We start from the raw sequence: 19,554 nt of genomic DNA, 5'->3' as shown, positions 1-19,554 counted from the left end.
CATTCTCTCTGTGTGACCAAAAGGACCCTCTTACCGGTACTTCCGGTTATTTTTTACCTGAAAACCGACAAGAGGGTCCTTTCAGTCACACTAGAGAATGGATAAGGATCGTGTTGTTATTTTCTAATGGTCAAGGGACGCCAGGTCCTTTTCTAGATGGTTAGGGACTAAATATTAATAGTAGGGTTACACGTAGAGACTAAATATTCTTTTTAGATTTTTAGAAGTAATATTTATTTCATTCAAATGTTTGTGATATGACGAATTAATTTTAATTTAATTTTACGTATTTTAATTTTGTTTATTTAGTTACTAATTTGAATTTTATGTCAGAGAATTTAGAGTTTTCTTTATTTAACCTAAAGTTGAGTGAGTTTCTTCGATTTAATTTCCAAATGAACAAATTAGATTGAGGTATTTCTTTCTTGTTGCATCAAGAAATTGAATAAAAGATCAACTGATTCTCTTTGTATTCAATTACTTGATGCAATAAGAAAGAAATACCTCAATATAATTTGTTCACTGGTTTGGAAATTAAATCGAAGAAACTCACTCAACTTTAGGTTAAATAAAGAAAACTCTAAATCCTCTGACATAAAATTCAAATTAGTAACTAAATAAACAAAATTAAAATACGTAAAATTAAATTAAAATTAATTAGTCATATCATGAACATTTGGATGAAACAAATATCACTTCTAAAAATCTAAAAAGAATAGTTAGTCTCTACGTGTAACCCTACTATTAAAATTATGGCTGATGAATTTAATTTCACTAATAAGAAAAGCAGTTTAATTTTTCTAGAAAAAAGGTGTATGGATTAATAATCTTGAACTAACTTTTTTTTTAGGTTCAACAATATAGAACATACATGTCGTTCTTAAAACCCTAAATCCAAGACATAATAATGCTTAATCAACCCAAATAATTATCACTTTTGTGTTAAGTCTCGTTGTTAATGATTTCGTGCTATCTATTAAGTTTGACGTTGTTTGCTCTCCGTTCACATGTAAAATATGACAGAATGCATTAGATGCAAAACTTAAAACAATGCTTTTTTTATTTATTTTTTAATTTTAAGTAAAATCCCTCCCCGGTCCCCTCACTATTAGAAAATAACAACACGGTCCTTATCCATTCTCTTTGTGTGACTGAAAGGACCCTCTTAATCGAAAGTACCGGTAAGAGGGTCCTTTTGGTCACATAGAGAGAATGGTTAAGGACCGCGTTGTTAATTTCCAATCGTGAGGGGGCGCTAGGTCAATTTCATAAATGGTTAGGGACGGGTGAGGGGTTTTACTCTATTATTTATTCACTAAAGGACTTCATTAGCTTACGGATATTCCAACTTAGAAAACAACTGATAGTATTGAGAAGGCGATTGAATCAAATACCATCAAAAAACTTTCTTGCTCAATAAAATCATAATAGCCAGTCTCTTTAAATAATATCACAATTGACTGTGCAATATGAATATAGTTAAGTATCTTAAGTATGCAGCAGAATCTATTAATGCAAGATAATCAAAATATAGTTATAACATTGGGCAATCTCTTATTTCAAGCTTCCTGAGCTGAGGAAAAGTTTGAGTCAGGTAAGTGCCACTCCTCCCAACTTGCCATATCCTCAAACACCAATGTTTCAAGTGAGGGAAACGGTGTAATATACGAAGAAGAATGATGGCCTTTGTTCTTGTAAAACTCCATGCCAACACTCTAGATTGATCGAAACCTTGAATGTACAGGACATTAAGAGAAGCAGCTCTCCAAGTGAAGGCAGCTTGCAGCAATTCTTGCAATACAACAGACCTACAATTGTCAAGTTTTGGTAAGAAGAATGCGCAACCAATCTGGAAATATTGTACCCTTGTATCCCTTGATTCCCTACATTTTCAAGCCATTTTGCGGTTGCAAGTTTTCCAGAATTTTTATTTCATTTTGTGTGTTTGATAATGAAACCATATCAGCACCTGAAGACCATTCCAAGCTTAATCCATCAATGTGAATCTTATCCATCATCCTTGCTCTCTTTGCTTCTTTGGCACCAGCAGCATTCTCCAACTTCCTAATCTCAAATGAGCCTTGAAGATTTGAGAGCACTCCTAACTCCTGGATTCCATTATCTTCATGCTTGCCCACCACAAAGTAATCTAAAATACGCAAGTGTTTCAATTTGCTTATTCCTCTAGGCATTTCTTGCAAGCAAGTTTCCCTAATATCAAGGAGCAGTAAATTCACAAGATTATGCATGCCACTAGGCATTATGGTCAACTCAGTACAATGATACAATATTAATGTTTGTAGATTATCAAGTTGCACAACGATTCTGGTAGTACCTCAATACTTGTCACAGAGAGATTCAAGTTGCAGATGGATCAATTCTCCTATTGAATTAGGCAACACATTGAGTTCATCAAAGGATAAAGCTCTCAAGTATTTACACTTTGATAATATCTCACATATTGCCGTTTCAATGTTGAATTCATGATGCCAGATTTGGTCATTAAACAATAATAATGTCCTCAAAGATTCTACTTTAGAACGAGAATTATAAAGTTTTGTGCTACAATAACGTGAACTTGCACACAAATGCCGAGTCTGAATCCTTATCTCCTCCTCTTCAAGATCTTCTAAGTTGCAATAGAAACCTCCAGCAAGGTATATTGCCAAGCCATGCAACAGATCGTGCATCACAAAAGAATCGTCATGACCTTCAATCTTTGTGAAAAATAATCTGGAAGTTAGTTCATCAAAACACTCAGCACCAACTTCTTCTAAAGTTTATTCTGCAACAAATTTTGGCAGTTGCTCCATCCTGGTTCATTTACTTGGTTGGTGTATTCTGTTTCGTAATCATCAATACACTTGGTATGTTTCATGGTTGGCCGTAGTAAATTTGTGTACTTAGTGTCTTCGGGATTTTTCAATTTGGTTGCAGATGGTGAAGAAGTTATAGGCCTTCGAAATTTTGAATCAAGAGGAAGGAACATGAAATACAATGTTTCTCTTTCTTCTTTTGGACTTATTTTCTTAATAATTTGATTTCAAGGTAGCATGACTTACCACTGATGTGAAGAAAAGAATCACAAGTTCACAACTGTGTTTCTTTGTTGTTGTTGCTTCTCAAAAGTTTTGCAGTGTCATATTCTGGATTTTTTTTCTTGATTGTTTACTCTTTTCAATATAATGAAGGTTCTCTGGTCTTACTCTTGTATATAAGTAAGCACCTAATGTTTGACTCATTTTAGGGGACAAGCTGAGAGAGAATTTAGGGTAGAAGTAGAAGCTATTGGTCGTGTGCGGCACAAGAATCTTGTTAGATTGCTTGGATACTGTGTTGAGGGCGCATACAGGTATTAACTCTTGACATTTCATTTGGAAAAAATTAAAGCTAAAAAGTTCAAGACTAGTAAGATTTTAAGTATTGATATGTTTCTCAGGATGCTTGTGTATGAATATGTTGACAATGGGAATCTGGACCAGTGGCTGCATGGGGATGTTGATTCTGTAAGCCCTCTGACTTGGGATATCCGGATGAACATCATCTTGGGAACGGCGAAAGGGTAGGGATCATGATCTTAATCTGCTTGAAGTGCTTCGCATGTTGTTGCATGAAATGTTTTGTTGACAGTAATGTGTGTTTTTCAGATTGGCTTATCTTCATGAGGGGCTTGAACCAAAAGTTGTCCACCGAGACGTGAAATCAAGCAATATACTCCTTGATCGCCAATGGAACCCAAAGGTTTCTGACTTTGGGCTCGCTAAGCTTCTCTGTTCTGATCATAGCTATGTCACAACCCGAGTGATGGGGACATTTGGGTTAGTATGAGTTAACCAAACAGTTTCCCTTTCTTATCAGTTAGTTTCACTTTCTATACTCAAATATTTTAGGCTTCAAAGTTCATGTTCTCTCTTTTCTTGTTCTGTAGTTATGTTGCACCGGAGTATGCATGCACTGGAATGCTGACTGAGAAGAGTGATGTTTATAGCTTTGGGATACTTATTATGGAAATAATTACCCGAAGAAGTCCCGTTGATTATAGTAAACCCCAAGGAGAGGTTAGAGGCTATAACCAATAATAGCATACAGTTTTGGTTTTAAATCTTTTAATCTTCTTAAACTGTTCTATGCTGATTATTTTCTCTCTTTTTCTGTTTTCTTAACTAGAATTTGGTATATTTGCAGGTTAATTTAATTGAGTGGTTGAAAACTATGGTTGGCAATAGAAAATCAGAGGAACTCATCGATCCGAACCTTCCTGAAAAGCCGTCTTCAAAGGCTCTTAAGCTTGCTCTGTTGGTTGCTCTTAAATGTGTTGATCCTGATGCCACAAAGAGACCTAAAATCGGACACATAATCCACATGCTTGAGGCCGACGACATCCTATTCCGTGATGTATGTTCTTTCCCTTTCTTGAACTCTGCATTATACATAACTGGAGAGCAAAAACAAGATGATTCAGCATTGCTATAATCTGATTCTCATTTATCACTACTTTATCATTCTTTCTTGTAGGAGCGGAGGACCGGAGGAGAATCGTCGCGATCCCATCGCAATTATCATCATCATGAGCAAAAGGACTCTAGCAGAGATAGAAAGCGAATAGGTGGAGAGATCACTGATCAAAGTGAAGTTGATAATAGTAGTAAAATCTTGCCCATCCCACTAGATTGAGATGATAGTTGTTAAATGGTAAATGTAGCTATGTATTTATTATTTTTGGTTTTAGTAGTTTGCCTATATTAATTTCTACTTCAATCTGGACAACATGCAATGAGTGTATTTTTTGCTGCATAATTTCCTCTCCCACCACAATTTAGGATTCATTGTATACTCATATTCATTATTACTAAAAATCAAATTTTTGATGTCCTTCTGCTTTATAAGACAAAAGTAGCTCAAGTGTTGAATAAAAAGTATTAATATTTTTAAGTTGTTCAAACTGTAGTATCAAACTACCTTTGTCTCATTCTGGTCCATCATAACTTATGGCCCCATCATAAATTAAGTGCTTGTCATTTTGTGAGTGTAATTGTTATGAGCACTAGACCCAGAGTAAAGTTTGTATGATTTTTGTTTTGTCTTTATTTTATTCTTTATGTATTTATTATGTACTCATCATTCTATTGCTATGTAACTTGGATCGAATATCGAATATGAGTCATTTTATACAAAAAAAGTGGTAAATAAATAGTTAAATACACATGAAGAACAAGAAAAATGAATATTATACACTATCATTAATGCTAGGCCTACCATCCAGCTATCTTGATAGAAGAAATATCACTGCATCATCATCATCATTGCCTAATTCATAGTTGGATGCTTGTTGGAATTGGTCTTGCTGGCTGGCTAATCAAATATTAAATGTAGCTGTAACTTTTTTTGTCATTTTGGCTATGATTGCTCAAATGGTGGAACAAGCAATTTAAGTAAGAAAGTGGATCGTTATTTGATCATTTAGAGAATTAGGATCCACAATCAATGCAAAACTTGCCACTCCAGAATTTGCCAATTTGTCCTTAGAAGCCAGACAATCGGCACTAATTGGTAGCTTGATCATGAATGTCTTTTTGGGACATCCTTTTTCTTTGTCTCTTGCTGCCTTATTCAACGTTTAGTTAGTTAGTTATGATTTAATGTCTAAACCACTCTCTTTAGGCTTATACAGCTTTTCACTCTGGTGATTGACATTAATTGCCTTGCATCTCTAAAATAAGGTTGTTCCTTAATCCAAGAATAAATATTTTTCTCATATTTATTATTATTAGGTGAATTTTATCATACCCTCTCTAAAATAAAGGATAAATTATCCCTTGTAATATATATAGTGATTATCGATAATTATCTTTCTATCAGAGTCAAGATTCACGTTATCTTCTCTTTTCTTTTCAATTGACGCTATGTTTCTCTTGATACTTGATAACAATGTCATTTTCATCATCCCCACCAAATATACTTCTTCTTCTCCAATTTTAAAATTATAATTCCTTTCAAATTGAATCACCATTTTCAATCAATTAAGTTAGGATTTTGAACTTGTTCTTACGTTTTTAATCTCCAATTTCAATGAGCACAACTATCAATTTTTCAGCTTTCTTCTTTCTAAAATTTCTTTTCGTATTAGAAGATATTACGTTCGGAGAGAAGCAAGAAGATATGGGTTTATATGACAGATATGAATTTGCGCCATAATTAAAATTCTTGTACATAATTAATGGCATGAATAATAAAATAATTAATTAATATTTGAGGCGAATGTGAATATTAAAATACTTATTCCATTTTGTCTTATTGTTATCTGAATAATAATTTAATATTTTGTGACAATATAATAGTTTAATATGCTCTCACCAATGCATTAGTTTTTTTTTTTAAATTAGGGAAGAGGTATATTTGGTGGAGATGATGAAAATGACACTGTTATTAAATTTCAAGGGAAACATAAAGAAAAAGAAGATAAAGTAAATCTTGGTGTTCTGATGAAAAGATAATTTATCAATAATGACTATATATGTCACAAGGGGTAATTTATCCTTTATTTTAGAGAGGGTATGGTAGAGTTCACCTTATTATTATTACGTCTAAAAATATATCTCATTTGAGAATTATCAAGTGATATTGATTTTTTTCAATTATTTTTATCAACTTATAATAATAACTTTTTAACATACTACGTAGAGTAATTCTATCATACAACTTGTATGCTTTTACTTTTTAGCAATTTTCTAATATTGTTGTTCCCCTCTACCATGATTTAGGGGGAAAGGGGGAACCAATATTTTTTTTTTATACATTTTTTTTTTAAAAAGTTTTATTGTCACTCTTGGAGTTGGATCTTGATCAGCCAACCAAATTCTTGTTTAAAGAATTTTAAATGGTTTTTTTCTAATGAACTGAATTTCCTTTTGGAAGAGGATGATTCTTCTCTTTCATTTATTCAAGGAAGAGAGTAGTTCTTGTATACACCTATGAAAACCTTTTAAGATAATTAATAGTTGGTGCATTATTTTCAATATTCCTGAGTTTAGTACAGTCAAATTGAATTGCTTTTAGTTTTCTTTAATTCTTTTCTTTCTCTTATAAAAAAAAGGAGAGAGAAACATTAAGCTACTAGTTATATAGAATGCACCTCAATATAATTTTCATAGGCAAGATATTTAACATTGTAAAATGATCATTCATGGTGGGAATAAACTAAACCTGTCAAAGGCATAATATGGAAGCATCAATACCAGCAAATAATTGAAGAGAAGACAGAACAACAGAACACCAAATTTTAACGTGGGAAAAAACCTCTCAATGTGAGAGGGAAAAAAACCCACGGGAAGCTAAAAATATTCACTATTTTCCAAATAAAGCTACAAGCAAGTCTCAAAACTTACAAGCACTACAAATCATACATGCAGAACTCTTGTCCAAGAACATGACCACATAAACTAAATGGTGAAATCAATGATACAATAGACAGCGGTTGTTTACGAACTTTTTGGCTAGAGAATATGGATAGCGATCACACCTCAAAGTTGAAGGACTATGATAAGAACCTGCTTGATAAATACACAATGATGTTTTCAACATTGTTGCATTCCTTTTTAGCTTCAAAAACAGAACCAAAAGGGACAAATTCAGCTTGAGAAAAGATTGACATCAAAATAATATACTGCAATGCAAAATTTTGACAAATGTACTTACATGCTCACCAAGTTGCAATTGCCACAGAAGCTGCCTAATGCACATTTTAATGGTTGAAACCAGAAACAAAGCAAATCCTCCAGCATAGCAGTTATCTATCTCTTGATGCCCCTGGAAAATCTATTTGAGTTGGTATCCATAAGAAATGATATGAGATAGAGGAGCTTCAAATATCAATACCTCTAGATCCATCAAGTTTATGCTACCTTCATAAAGGGTTAAGCTGCAACTCTTCTTCTTCAAATATCAATACCTCTAGATCCATCAACTTTTCTCCTGCCATATTCTCCAACCTGAAGTAAATTGCAGAGAGGAATAGAGTAACTATACTACCTGAAGCTAAAACAGAAATTACTTCTTTTGATTGAATGAATGTAATGTAAATATGGTTTGAATTTATATAAAGATTATGTGCTAAAAGGGACAACTTAATCATACTCAATCAAGCCTCTTCATATGTGCATCGTATTGACAATTGCAGCTAACTATCCACAACATTTTACCTTTCAAGTTTCCTTCTCCTTTTCTGCAATTCACACTGTTTCGGTTTCAGAATATTTGACCTTCTCTGCTCAAGTGACAGCAAGGGTATTCCCATGTTTCTGTATTGCTGCTTATTCCCCAATGTATCTCATGCAGAGCTCAAAGGCTTTCTCCTGACACACTAATACACAAATTAATAACATTTCAAGACTAAGAGTTTGTCATCAGAAAAACCAAACACACAGTTATCATTCTATAGTCTTTCAGTTCTTTTTATTTTCTACACTTTTTTTCTGAAATGCATAATACTGCAGTAATGTTGGATCATTGTTTTGATTTTAGGATCAGCAGTGAAATGATATTTAACAAACATAAATGCCACCAAAAAGTGAAATTGCAAAGAAGAAGTTAAATGCAGTTAGAGAGAAAAATAAAGTGATCAACAAGTATAATTTAATTTCCATAATATTACAAGTTAGAAAGAAAAGATTTTCAATATAGACATTTCAGAACAGAATCTTAAGTAGCTTAATATATGGCCAAACTGCACATACCAGGATAAAGACCATTGGCTAAATTCATGGTATGCCTATATTCTAGTTTATTTAAAAATAATAATTTCAAGAAAAAAAGATTGATACTCACCAATTAGTGAAGTTGATAGAGATGAAATTGTTGTCTGATGCGCAACTTGACCTTTTAACGACATTAGCTAAATCGAGTTCACCTTGGGAAAACTGGTTATCGATAGCGTGTTCAAAAGAAATTATACAAGGCATTAGATGAGTGTATAATAATATGAATAACTCTCCATCTATTCAACTTAAAGAGTTACAAATCCAGCAAGCAGTTGAAGGCATAAATCCCAACTTACTCTTCTAGTTCTTGCTGATGATAAGGCTAGATATGGTACAATATGTTACCAATGATTTCAGATAGCACGTTGGACAGTCTATCTCTGTATACAAGCAAGACAAGGAAGAAATAGTTACTGTTAGAAAAGATTATACAGCAATAATTTGATCCTTTTATTTTGAAAGCTTATATACCTCATGCTGATTCCTTTTACCTTGATTCTTCTAGCACGATAGGTAACTCTGATAAAAAAAAAGGATTAGAAACAAGTACATTTTCAATATCGGAAACGATTTTAATAGCCGTATTTAATTTGATATGTACAATGAATTTGGTTAAGTGCATGTTTGGACGCTATTATTTTGTTAAAAAAAAGATCTTTTTTTATTTTTTAACGTGTTTGGCAAATTTCTAGTAGTAAAAGTAAAAGCACTAGTAAAATCAAAAAAAGATCTTTTTTGAGAAGCTGTAATTTACATCTTTTTTTAAAAGATCTTTTTTCCTTAAAAAAAGATGTTTTTCATGTAATAAATAAACAAAAAGTACTTTTATATTGTTATACCCAAACATAATTGATTAATAAAAAGACCTTTTTACATTAGATATCCAAACATAAAATTACTTTTACTTTTCTATAAGATCTTTTAAAAAAAGATAACTCGGAAAAAGATCTTTTCTTAAAAGCTCACCCAAATAAGCCCTAAGCATAAACATAAAGATTAGGCAAAGAAAAAACACCATTGTTTAACTGTTTTCTTTCCACAAATCAAGCTATCATTTTTTTGGTATGACTTGTGCATGTGTGAATTTAATTGTGGTAGCTTGTGTGAATCATGAAGATTAGAGAATTACCTGCTCAGAAATCTCTGTTCAGACAATTTGTTTGAAGTTCACTTCAATGGTGGGAATGTGGGAAATTTTGGGCCAGATTAGTTGATGCTTGTTCTTGCAGTGTTCTTCCAGCAAACCACAATGTTTAATTTGAAGTAGCAAGAGAGAGGGAGGCAGCTTTTCTCCTTCCATATTCTCCAGCTTTGAACAGTTATAAATGTTTAATTGTTGAAGGGAGGTGAGGCGGAGAAGCTCGTTGCACTCCAATGTCTCCAGATTCTCAAAGTATTTAATATAAAGAGTGGTAAGGGAGGGAAGGTGAGGCAGCGAACCCACCTCTGGGTATGACTTTATGTTGTGGCAGTAATAACCTTCAATTATTAGATGAGTGAGGGCATGCAAGTTGGCCATCCATGATAGATCCCTCATTTGTTGCTCGTGAATTCCCACTGCAAGTGATTTCAAGTTAGGCGGCAAATCACCCTCTGCCAACCTGCACATGTCTGAGCAACCATATATCTTGAGAGACTGTAGACTTGGGAGTAGATTCTTCATGTTTACCTCCAACTCTAAGCATAAGCTGATTTCAAGATGAGTCAAGTTGGGTGCAGCCAGTCCTTCTCCTGCAAATGACACTAATTTGGAGCACCAAAAAATGGAGACACGTTGAAGAGCAGCGTGTGGTGCCTCTGACATTGACACTGATTCCAGATTCCTACACCCTTCTATCTTGAGATTCTTGAGATTGGGAAAGACATCCAACGACAACGAGGTCAGTGAATCACAGCTGTATTCTATTTGTAGCTCTACCAAATCATACTTCTGCTGCTGTTGCTCTGGAAATTCTAGTTTACTACACCTCCGGATTTCCAGCTTTTGCAAAGATTTGGGAAAACAATTGCCCGGAAAGGATACATGAGAGGAACACCCTGAGATGTCCATTTCTTGCAGGCAATTTAGATGGTTCATGCTCATCATTGCCTTTAATGCAGACTCCCTCACAGATTCACATCCCCTAACTGATAAACTATCCCCGTCAAAATTCATGGCCTCGTTGTGTTTTATAACATTGCCGTCTATATGTAGTTTGCGCACTTTGGAAACATCCGACAAAGAAGAAACGATTCTGAAGAATACCTGATTAAGCATCTCTTCCTTCAACATTGGGCAATTTCTTATTTCAAGCTCCCTAAGTTGAGGAAAAGTTTCCGACTCAGATACGTGCCACACCTCCCAACATGCCATGTTATAAAATACCAAAGTCTCCAGTGAGCGAAACGGTGCAATATGCGAAGAATGATGATCTCCTTCATTCTTGTAAAACTCCTCCCCAATACTCCTCAGCTCATCCAAACCTTCAATGTAGAGGGACTTAAGAGATGGCAGCTGTCCAAGTGAAGGCAGCATGCAGCAATTCTTGCAACACTCTAGACATACACTTGTCATATTGTTGTAGGAACAGCGCCCCAACCAATCTGGAAATATTGTACCCTTGTATCCCTTGATTCTCAACTCTTTCAACCCATTGTGTGGTTGCAAGTTATCGAGCATGACTTTTTCTCTTTGTGTGTCTGAAACCATATCTTCGCCTGAAGACCATTCCAAGCATAATGCATCAATGTGCTTCTTATCCATTATCTTTGCACTCTCTGCTTGTTCCACATCAACAATATTCTCCAACTTCTTAATCTCAAGGGATCCATGAAGATTTTCCAGCCCTCCTAACTCCTGGATTCCATTGTCTTCGTGCTTGCCAACTACAAAGGAACTTAAAACGAGCAATTGATTCAATTTGCTCATTTTTCCGGGCATTTCTTCCAAAGAAGTTCCTCTAATATCAAGATGCCGTAAACTCACAAGATTATGCAAACCACTAGGCAGCGTAGTTAGCTGAAAACAATAATACAATTTCAGTGTTTGCAAATTAGACAAGTTGCACAAAGACTCTGGCAATGTCTTAATATCAGTCCCAGAGAGGTCCAAGTAGCGCAGATGGATCAATTCTCCTATTGAATTAGGCACCACATCAAGTTTTCCAAGGGATAAAACTCTCAAGTATTTAAGTTTTGATGCTACGCTTTCCATGCTAAACAAATCATTGACATACAAGGATGTCCTCAAAGATTCGAATGTAGCGATGGAATTAACATTTTTTGAGACTGAACGATTCAATTTTCCAAATGACAAATGACGAGTCAAACTCCCCAACTCCTCTTCTTCACCAAGTTCTGATAATCTACAGTAGAAATCTCCAGCAAGGAATATTGCCAAGTCATGTAAGAGATCATGCATCACAAAATAGTAATGATGGTTATGTTGATGCTCTTTAAAAAATAATCTAGAAGCTAAATCGTCAAAATATTTGCTACCAACTTCTTCTAAAGTCTCTCTTCTATTTGATACCCGTAATAGATCTTCTGCCATCCACAACAAGATTAATTCCTCTTTCACAAATGTATAATCTTTGGGAAACAATGAACAATAAACAAAACAACGTTTCAAATATGGAGGGAGATGATAGTAGCTTATTAATAATGCTGGAATTATCTTACTGTCATTCGTAGAAAACTCCCAAATATCACTCTTTAATATTTCCCCCCACTCCTCAGCGTCATGGTTTCTGCACAAGGAACCAAGTGTTTCTGCTGCTAATGGCAGACCATCACACTTCTTAGCTATTTTTTTGCCTATTTCTTCAAGTGCAGGGCTCCCATTTGATTCTGGAAAAGATGCACTAGATGCAAACACCGACCAACATTGATCTTCTGACAACGTATTGAGGATGAGAGGTTGATAATTTGTTTGAGCAACTAAACCAACATTTTCCGTACGAGTAGTGAGAAGAATAGTACTTCCCTTAGCCCCGTATTGAAAAGGGGTTATAAAATTTCTCCATTGATGTTGATCATTACTCCAAACATCATCAAGAACAATAAAGAACTTCTTATTGGACAATTCTTCTTTCAAAGCATTTTGAAGTGAATTGAAATCATCGAGACTACAAGTACCTCCATGGATCTGCTTTATGACATTCCTTGTAGTCTCAACAACTTCAAACTTCTCTGAAACGCAAACCCATGCCTTCAGATCAAATCCCTTCATGAACTCCTCTTCACTGTTGTACAGCCATTGGGCTAAAGTTGTTTTACCAACCCCACCAATGCCAACAATAGAGATCACAGAGAGGTGATGCTCTTTGTTGTCATTCAGCATCTGGACTAAGGCCTTCTGGTCATCCTCCCTGCCATACACGTTCCCTCTTGCAAGAGAAGTGGATGGAACTCTCCATGAGGAGCTACCAGTGGGAATCTTTTCAAGGCCAAGGCTTTCTTTGCATCTCTCAAGATCTTCAATGGTTCTAACAACCTCTTCTATCTCATTGACCATCTGCCTTTCTTCAAAATTGAGGAAGCTAGGCAAGAAAGTTCCTACCTTCTTCTGAGTTGCAGCTTTGATGCAGAAACGGTCCAGCAAGTCATCAGCCTTGTAGACAGCATCCCTCAGATCATCCAGCCACTTCTTCACCAATTGGTTACCAAACTGCTTCTGCTCAGCGTCAGCAACCAGAGCTTCAGCAGCCAAGAGAGCAGTCTTCAGCCTTCTCACCAATTCAGGGCCAAGCTTCTTCCCCACCACCAAGTTGTAAGTCTCAGCTGAAATGAACCTCTCCAGGAGAACAGTGATGAAACCAGACAGAAAAGCTTCACCCACTTTGTTCATGGTGATATCAAGGAAAAGTAAGAGTATTCTGCAGATTAGAATGAGAGTAACAATGCTCACAAGTTTGTAACTGAACTCAGGAATTTGAGTCTCAAAAGTGTAAAGTAAGAATGAGAGCGAATGTGTTCAGGACTCAATTTAGAGTTACAAGTATTTTTATTTTCAAGTTAGTTATCTTGTATCTTAAAGATATATTTTAAGAGGATTTAAATTTTTGATATATTTAATGTATTAAAAATATAAAAAATCTTTTTAATAAATTTTAAAAAATATTTTTTGTGATATTTTTAAAATATGTTTTTAATGCTTATGTTACCAAAATTCTTATATTAAAAAAATTTATTTTAAATTTGAATTCTTAATAATTACTATCTGTTTAGACAAAATAATATATTAAAGAAAACAATATATATCTAAATGAAATTATGATTTAGTTTTGATGTAGAGTTGCTTTATTTTTAAAAAAAAAAAACAGTTTACCTCCTTTTTAAAAATATTATAAAATTTGATCATGCTATCTATATAGAATAAATATTGAAATTTAAAATATAAATTAAAAATTTATAAAATAAAATATATAAATATATATAAATATATAATAATTAATTTAGTAGCTAATTTTTTATTGGTATTTTTTTAACAAAATCATACAAAACAAAAGTTTCATAATTAATTTTAAAAAATTGCCAACTAGCTATTATTAAAATAGCATAGTCTTTCTATCTTTATTTAAAAATATTGAGTTTGAGTCTCACTCCTAACTTCAAAAAAAAAATTACATTATTAAGTTATATTCAAAATAGGTCTCAATCATAGTAGCGAATAAGTGAATAAAAAGCTTTGGGAGAGCGATGCTGTGGGGTGGGAGTTTGTAGGATCAGAAGGCGCATCGGGGGGTCTACTGTTGATGTGGAACGTCATGCTGTTCAGAATGAATAATTGTTACAAAGGGGAAAGATGGTTATGTGTTGAAGGAGTCCTTTTGAAAAATGATTTTCGTTGTGCTTTCTGTTTGGTATATGGTGCTCATACTAGAGCGGATAAACTTGTTGTGTGGGAGGAACTGAGCTTTATAGCTGGCTTATGTCAAGTCCCGATATGTTACATGGGTGACTTTAATGAAGTTATACATGTTGAAGAGAGGAAAGGTCAGAACAGATTAACAGCATCAGCAGAAGATTTTAAGAGCTGGGTTCAAGATATGCAGTTAGTGGATTTGCCTTTGAATGATCGCAAATATACATGGTTTAGAGGCTACTCTTGTAGTCGTATTGATAGAGTTCTTGTGAGTGTAGAATGGATGGAGGAGTTCTCAGAGGTTTGGTTAAAAGGTGGATTGAGAGGCCTGTCCGATCACTGTCCAATTATAGTTCAGAATACCAGGTGCAGAGGTGGTCCGCGTCCATTTCAAAGCTTAGACTCCTGGTTTACATATGAAGGTTTCCTAAGAATGGTCAGAGAGGAATTGAGGAATCTTGGTGAGGTGCAATTCACAGATAAGCTGAAGGCTCTTACGGTGCCTTTGGGAAGATGGCATAAGGACAAATTTGGTGACATGGATAAGAAAATTCAACACTTTGAGGAGGAAATCAGAAAGATAGATGAGTTGGCAGGAAATGGAGTATATGATGGTACATCGGAGGCTAGAAGGAAGGCTCTAGTAAGCTATTGCAAGCAGTGGTACGTGAGAAAAGAAATACACTAGAAGCAGATGTCACGCTCCAAACATGCGAAGGATATGGATAAAAACACCAGGTACTTTCATAACTTGGCATCGGCAAGAAGGAGGAATAACAGAATTGATACCCTGTTAATTAACGGAAGGTTGGTAAGAAATCAAGCTAGGATCAAGATCGCTATTAGAGATTTCTATAAAAATTTGTATCACCAGGAGAGATCACCGGTGGTGGGATTTAGGGACGGACTGGTAAACCGGATTGATGAAGAGGAGTCCATAGCTTTGGAGAGATTACTGACATCGGAGGAGATTAGAGAGGCAGTTTGGGATTGCGAATCTTCCAAGGCTCCAGAAAGTGATGGGTATAACATGAACTTCATTAAGAAGTGCTGGTATGAGATTGGTGCAGAGTTTACCAAAGCTGTTATGAATTTCTTTCGATCTTCAAGGTTGCCTTCTGACTCCAATATTACTTGGGTGTCTCTTGCACCTAAGTACACTGGAGCCAAGGAGATTAAGGACCTCTGGCCGATCAGCATGGTAGGTTGCGTGTACAAAGTGATTTCCAAAGTGATAGTCAGAAGGATGAGATCAGTCATGCCAGGTCTAGTGGGGGAGACGCAGAGCGCTTTTGTGAAGGATCGGAAAATACATGATGGGGCACTTATTGCTTGCGAAACACTGCAATGGCTGAAGACGAAAAGAAAAAAAGCGGCAATCATTAAACTAGACTTTCAGAAGGCTTATGATCGGGTTAAATGGAGATTTGTGGACATTGTGTTACAGAAGATGGGCTTTGGTTGGAGATGGAGGGAATGGGTTAAGGAGTGTGTGGTTACAGCGTCTATGTCGATCCTGGTAAATGGCTCACCATCTAAACCTTTTAAGATGGAGAGATGTTTGAGACAAGGTGATCCTCTATCTCCATTTCTGTTTGTTCTAGTTGTTGATGTTCTGCATAGGATGGTAGGGGAGGCAGTCAGGAACAGACGTATTGTGCCGCTGCTAGTTGAAAAGGACAATATAGAGTTGTCACATCTCCAGTTTGCAAATGACACTATATTGTTCTGTCCACCAGAATAAGAGACCATCAGAAACTATGCCAGATTGCTAAGGTGCTTTGAGATGATGTCGAAGTTAACCATTAACTTTGATAAATCAAGTCTAATCCCAATCAATTGTGAACAGCAGTGGACGTACAACATGTGCAACTTGTTGGGATGCAAGGAGGCATACCTTCCAGTCAGATACCTTGGCATCCCTTTAGGAGCGAACCCAAGACTGGTCAGGACTTGGAAACCAATAATTGATAAGGTAGAGGAGAAGCTCAGCCTGTGGAAGGCAAAGGTGCTCAATAAAGAGGGTAAGCTAGTTCTTATTAAGTCTGTGTTGAATAGCTTGCCGGTGTACTACTTGAGCCTGTATAAGATGCCGAAGGCAGTGGCAGAAAAGTTGATATCATTGCAGAGAAGATTGCTGTGGAGCAAGGAGGAATGTAGGAATGGTCTGGCGCTAGTTAAGTGGGAGGTGGTCCAAGCCCCTAAAAAGTTGGGGGATTGAGGGTAGGTGATGCCGTGGTCAGAAATACTAGACTCCTATTCAAGTGGTGGTGGTGCTTTTCAAAAGAAGAATGTCCATTATGGAAGAAGGTAGTATACTCTTGTTATGATTTGGACCCAGTGTGATGTTATCAGCTCAAACATTACCTAACAGAGGGGGTCCATAGAAGGATATCTGCCAGCTGCAGTTCAAGGATAGTACTGTGAAAGATAAGATTATTGCGGGGTTGTTTATGGAGGTGGGTGACGGAAGGAGGACTCGATTCTGGGAAGATGTTTGGCTACAAAGTGGTCCGTTAAAGATGAGTTTTCTGAGGCTCTTCTCCATTTCAAACCAAAAAGGATCTGTCATAGGGGATTGTGGGTTTTGGGATGGGTTAGAATGGATTTGGAATTTCCAGTGGAGGCGAGATTTATACCAATGGGAGTTGGAATTAGTGGATCGTTTGCATGAGTCTTTAAGGCCTGTAAAACTAGCACATGATAAGCAAGACAGAATTTTCTAGAAGTCTGACAAGGAAGGTATATTTTCAACTAATTCTTTTGTGCAGGTAGTATAGTCCGAATCTCTCCCAGAGTATATAACCAGCTACAGTTTCACAAGAACCCTATGAAAAGATTTGGTGCCGCTACGAGTAGAGTTATTTATTTGGTTTACTCTGATAGGAAGAGTAAATACTAAAGAAAGACTACATAGATTGGAAATTATTAGTCAAGGTGATAACATGTGCGTTTTGTGGATAAAGTCAGAGCGGTCTTCAGCCTTTGAATAAAGTCAGAGCCAAGCTTCTTTCCCAGGACCAAGTTGACAGCATTAGTTGTAAGGAGCCTGTCAAAGACAACGTTAATGAAGCCAGAAAGAAAAGCTCCACCAACAAGTGCAGCAGCCATGATAAGATCTCAACAAGTGATCGGAAATTTAGATATGAAGGTGAGTAAAAATGCAACGCTTGCAGGCTTCGTAACCGAACTGTGTATTGGTTTATCAAAGCTTACAGTGAAGATGAAGAAGTAGTTCTCAATAATTTGTTGGCAACAAGACAAAGACAATTGACCATACAGGGTCTGAGGGGCTACTAATTTGATTGTTATTTTGGAATTTGGAAGGTTCCTGCAACGTAATTTTCATTTTTGCCTTTCATTTTTGTTGTTACCTTTCATTTCCAAAACTTTGAAACAAGCGATGTGATGCTAGACGTGGAATTGTAATTTTTGTGGAAATTTCGTATAATGTGATGTGATGAGGGGTTGATCCTTCCAAGTTCGAATAATTCAGCTTCATTCAGTGTATTCCCTTTATGATTGTGTGGTGCTTCTAACTTGTTAGCTAGAGGACATTGACTTCAACTCGTCTTGTGGAAAGTTTCAACTTTCAACTAACGTGTTATGTTATGGGACCAGGTTCAAATATCAACAGTTCTTTTGAATTTGAATCTACTAAATTTTGAATTTTTATTTTAGATGATAAAATGTGATATCTCATCCTCTAAAATGAAATTTAAAAGTTAGAGGATCTAAATCCTCGTATTTTAGCTATTACAAATTTTCAGATAGTTATCAAGCAGTATTTTCTTAAATTTAGTATCGACTAGTAGAATTTTTCTTTTCTTTTTTCCTTCTAAAATATATATTTTTTGTTAGTAAAAAAACTCCACCAAATAATAGAGAGAGACAAAGTTTTGTTTCTACTTATAGATTAAATACAAAGACGAAAGAACATAAACTAAAGAATTCTAAAATGATTATCTATTCTTAATATATAAAAGTAGATACATAAGTTTACTCACATTATTTTTAAGACATGTTTTTCATCCTATTAATGCCATGTCAGTAACGTCGCTTACTTGGCAAAATTTTAGAATCAACCACTCAATTTTTGCCAAATTATCTATTATTTTCAAATCAGCAAAAAAAAATAAACTATACAAAAAAAACTTATTAAATGTAATAAATTATACAATAAATTTATAACCTCCAATAATTAATTTCTATAAATAACTCATTAAATATAATAAACATCCATATTACAAATGTCATAATAATATTATTAATCATAATAAATTTTACGTGACAAATATTTAAATTTCTATTTGACCTACTTATATAAGTCTCTTATCACTATTTCTTCAAATAACATCAAATTTAGCACAAGAAATTTATTTCCAAACTACACAACATCTCAAACTTACTTAATGAAGTATCATTCTTTGGACAATATTACCAAACAAACAGACAATTGGTTTATCAAAGTTTACGTGGTTCGTTTATGAAAAACATTAACAACCACAAACGAAGAGGAGCCTCTTTGCTTAGAAATAATTATATTAGATGAAAATGAGACAACTACATTTGTAGCACATGTAATCAAACACCACAATATCCAACAATAAGGTAATTCTATATACTTTTCATAATCACATCTATCAAATTATTAGTTACTAACCCAATACTTATTTCAGATCAAAGTACTACAACAATTTTTGTACTATTTGATGGTGAAGAAACAAAAAGTGTTGGGCACAACTGCTTCAAATCTAATGACACTCTAGAAAAGTAATGACATTGAAATATCATCCCAATTGAAAAATTTGTGCAACCTTACACTTATATTTAAAGTCAAAATAAATTATTTTAATCTCAAAAAAGATTGTCAACAATAATACACTGTTACCAAGACATTTATTCCAACAAAAAACACTGAACCTCAACACCCATTACAACAAATAAAACAGG

General features: G+C 35.0%; 2 protein-coding genes across 19 annotated transcripts in view; one reads left to right on the top strand and one right to left on the bottom strand.

Annotated features, from left to right (window-relative positions):
- Window positions 1-1,966: 1,966 nt before the first annotated feature.
- On the top strand, window positions 1,967-4,865 carry LOC112729078 (probable serine/threonine-protein kinase At1g01540). Its single transcript, XM_072210069.1, has 7 exons — window positions 1,967-2,867; window positions 3,248-3,352; window positions 3,440-3,562; window positions 3,648-3,818; window positions 3,929-4,058; window positions 4,186-4,395; window positions 4,516-4,865. Exons 3-7 carry the CDS (start codon window positions 3,441-3,443, stop codon window positions 4,672-4,674), a joined length of 792 nt encoding a protein of 263 aa, XP_072066170.1. The 5' UTR covers window positions 1,967-2,867; window positions 3,248-3,352; window position 3,440; the 3' UTR covers window positions 4,675-4,865.
- Window positions 4,866-7,198: 2,333 nt separating this feature from the next.
- LOC112726345 (putative disease resistance RPP13-like protein 1) overlaps window positions 7,199-19,554 on the bottom strand; it is a 28,947-nt gene continuing 16,591 nt past the window's right edge. For 2 of the 18 annotated variants that reach the window (XM_072210052.1, XM_072210048.1), the window contains 2 exons: window positions 8,824-8,915; window positions 8,199-8,359 (listed from right to left, as the gene is read on the bottom strand). Coding sequence is in view for 12 of the 18 variants with exons in the window: in XM_025775695.3 (XP_025631480.1) it covers window positions 9,904-13,584 (3,681 nt within the window). In the remaining 6 variants the exon portion in view is untranslated. Of the gene's footprint in view, window positions 7,600-7,695; window positions 7,816-7,875; window positions 7,989-8,198; window positions 8,360-8,823; window positions 8,916-9,052; window positions 9,137-9,227; window positions 9,276-9,885; window positions 13,763-19,554 lie in introns of those variants that run through there. The other 16 variants (XM_025775695.3, XM_072210063.1, XM_072210065.1 and 13 more) reach the window with 16 other exon arrangements.

This window comes from Arachis hypogaea, chromosome 12 (genome assembly GCF_003086295.3).
Source record: "Arachis hypogaea cultivar Tifrunner chromosome 12, arahy.Tifrunner.gnm2.J5K5, whole genome shotgun sequence".
Lineage (NCBI taxonomy): Eukaryota > Viridiplantae > Streptophyta > Magnoliopsida > Fabales > Fabaceae > Arachis > Arachis hypogaea.
Note: the sequence above shows the minus strand (reverse complement) of the source record. Positions and strands in the feature narration are given on the sequence as shown.

Bases quoted from the DNA above. Each gene is read 5' to 3' on its own strand.
- LOC112729078 (XM_072210069.1), top strand. From the start codon at position 3,441: ATGCTTGTGTATGAATATGTTGACAATGGGAATCTGGACCAGTGGCTG. The intron at 3,819-3,928 runs GTTAGTATGAGT...CTTGTTCTGTAG, and splicing joins CGAGTGATGGGGACATTTGG to TTATGTTGCACCGGAGTATG. The intron at 4,396-4,515 runs GTATGTTCTTTC...TCTTTCTTGTAG, and splicing joins ACGACATCCTATTCCGTGAT to GAGCGGAGGACCGGAGGAGA.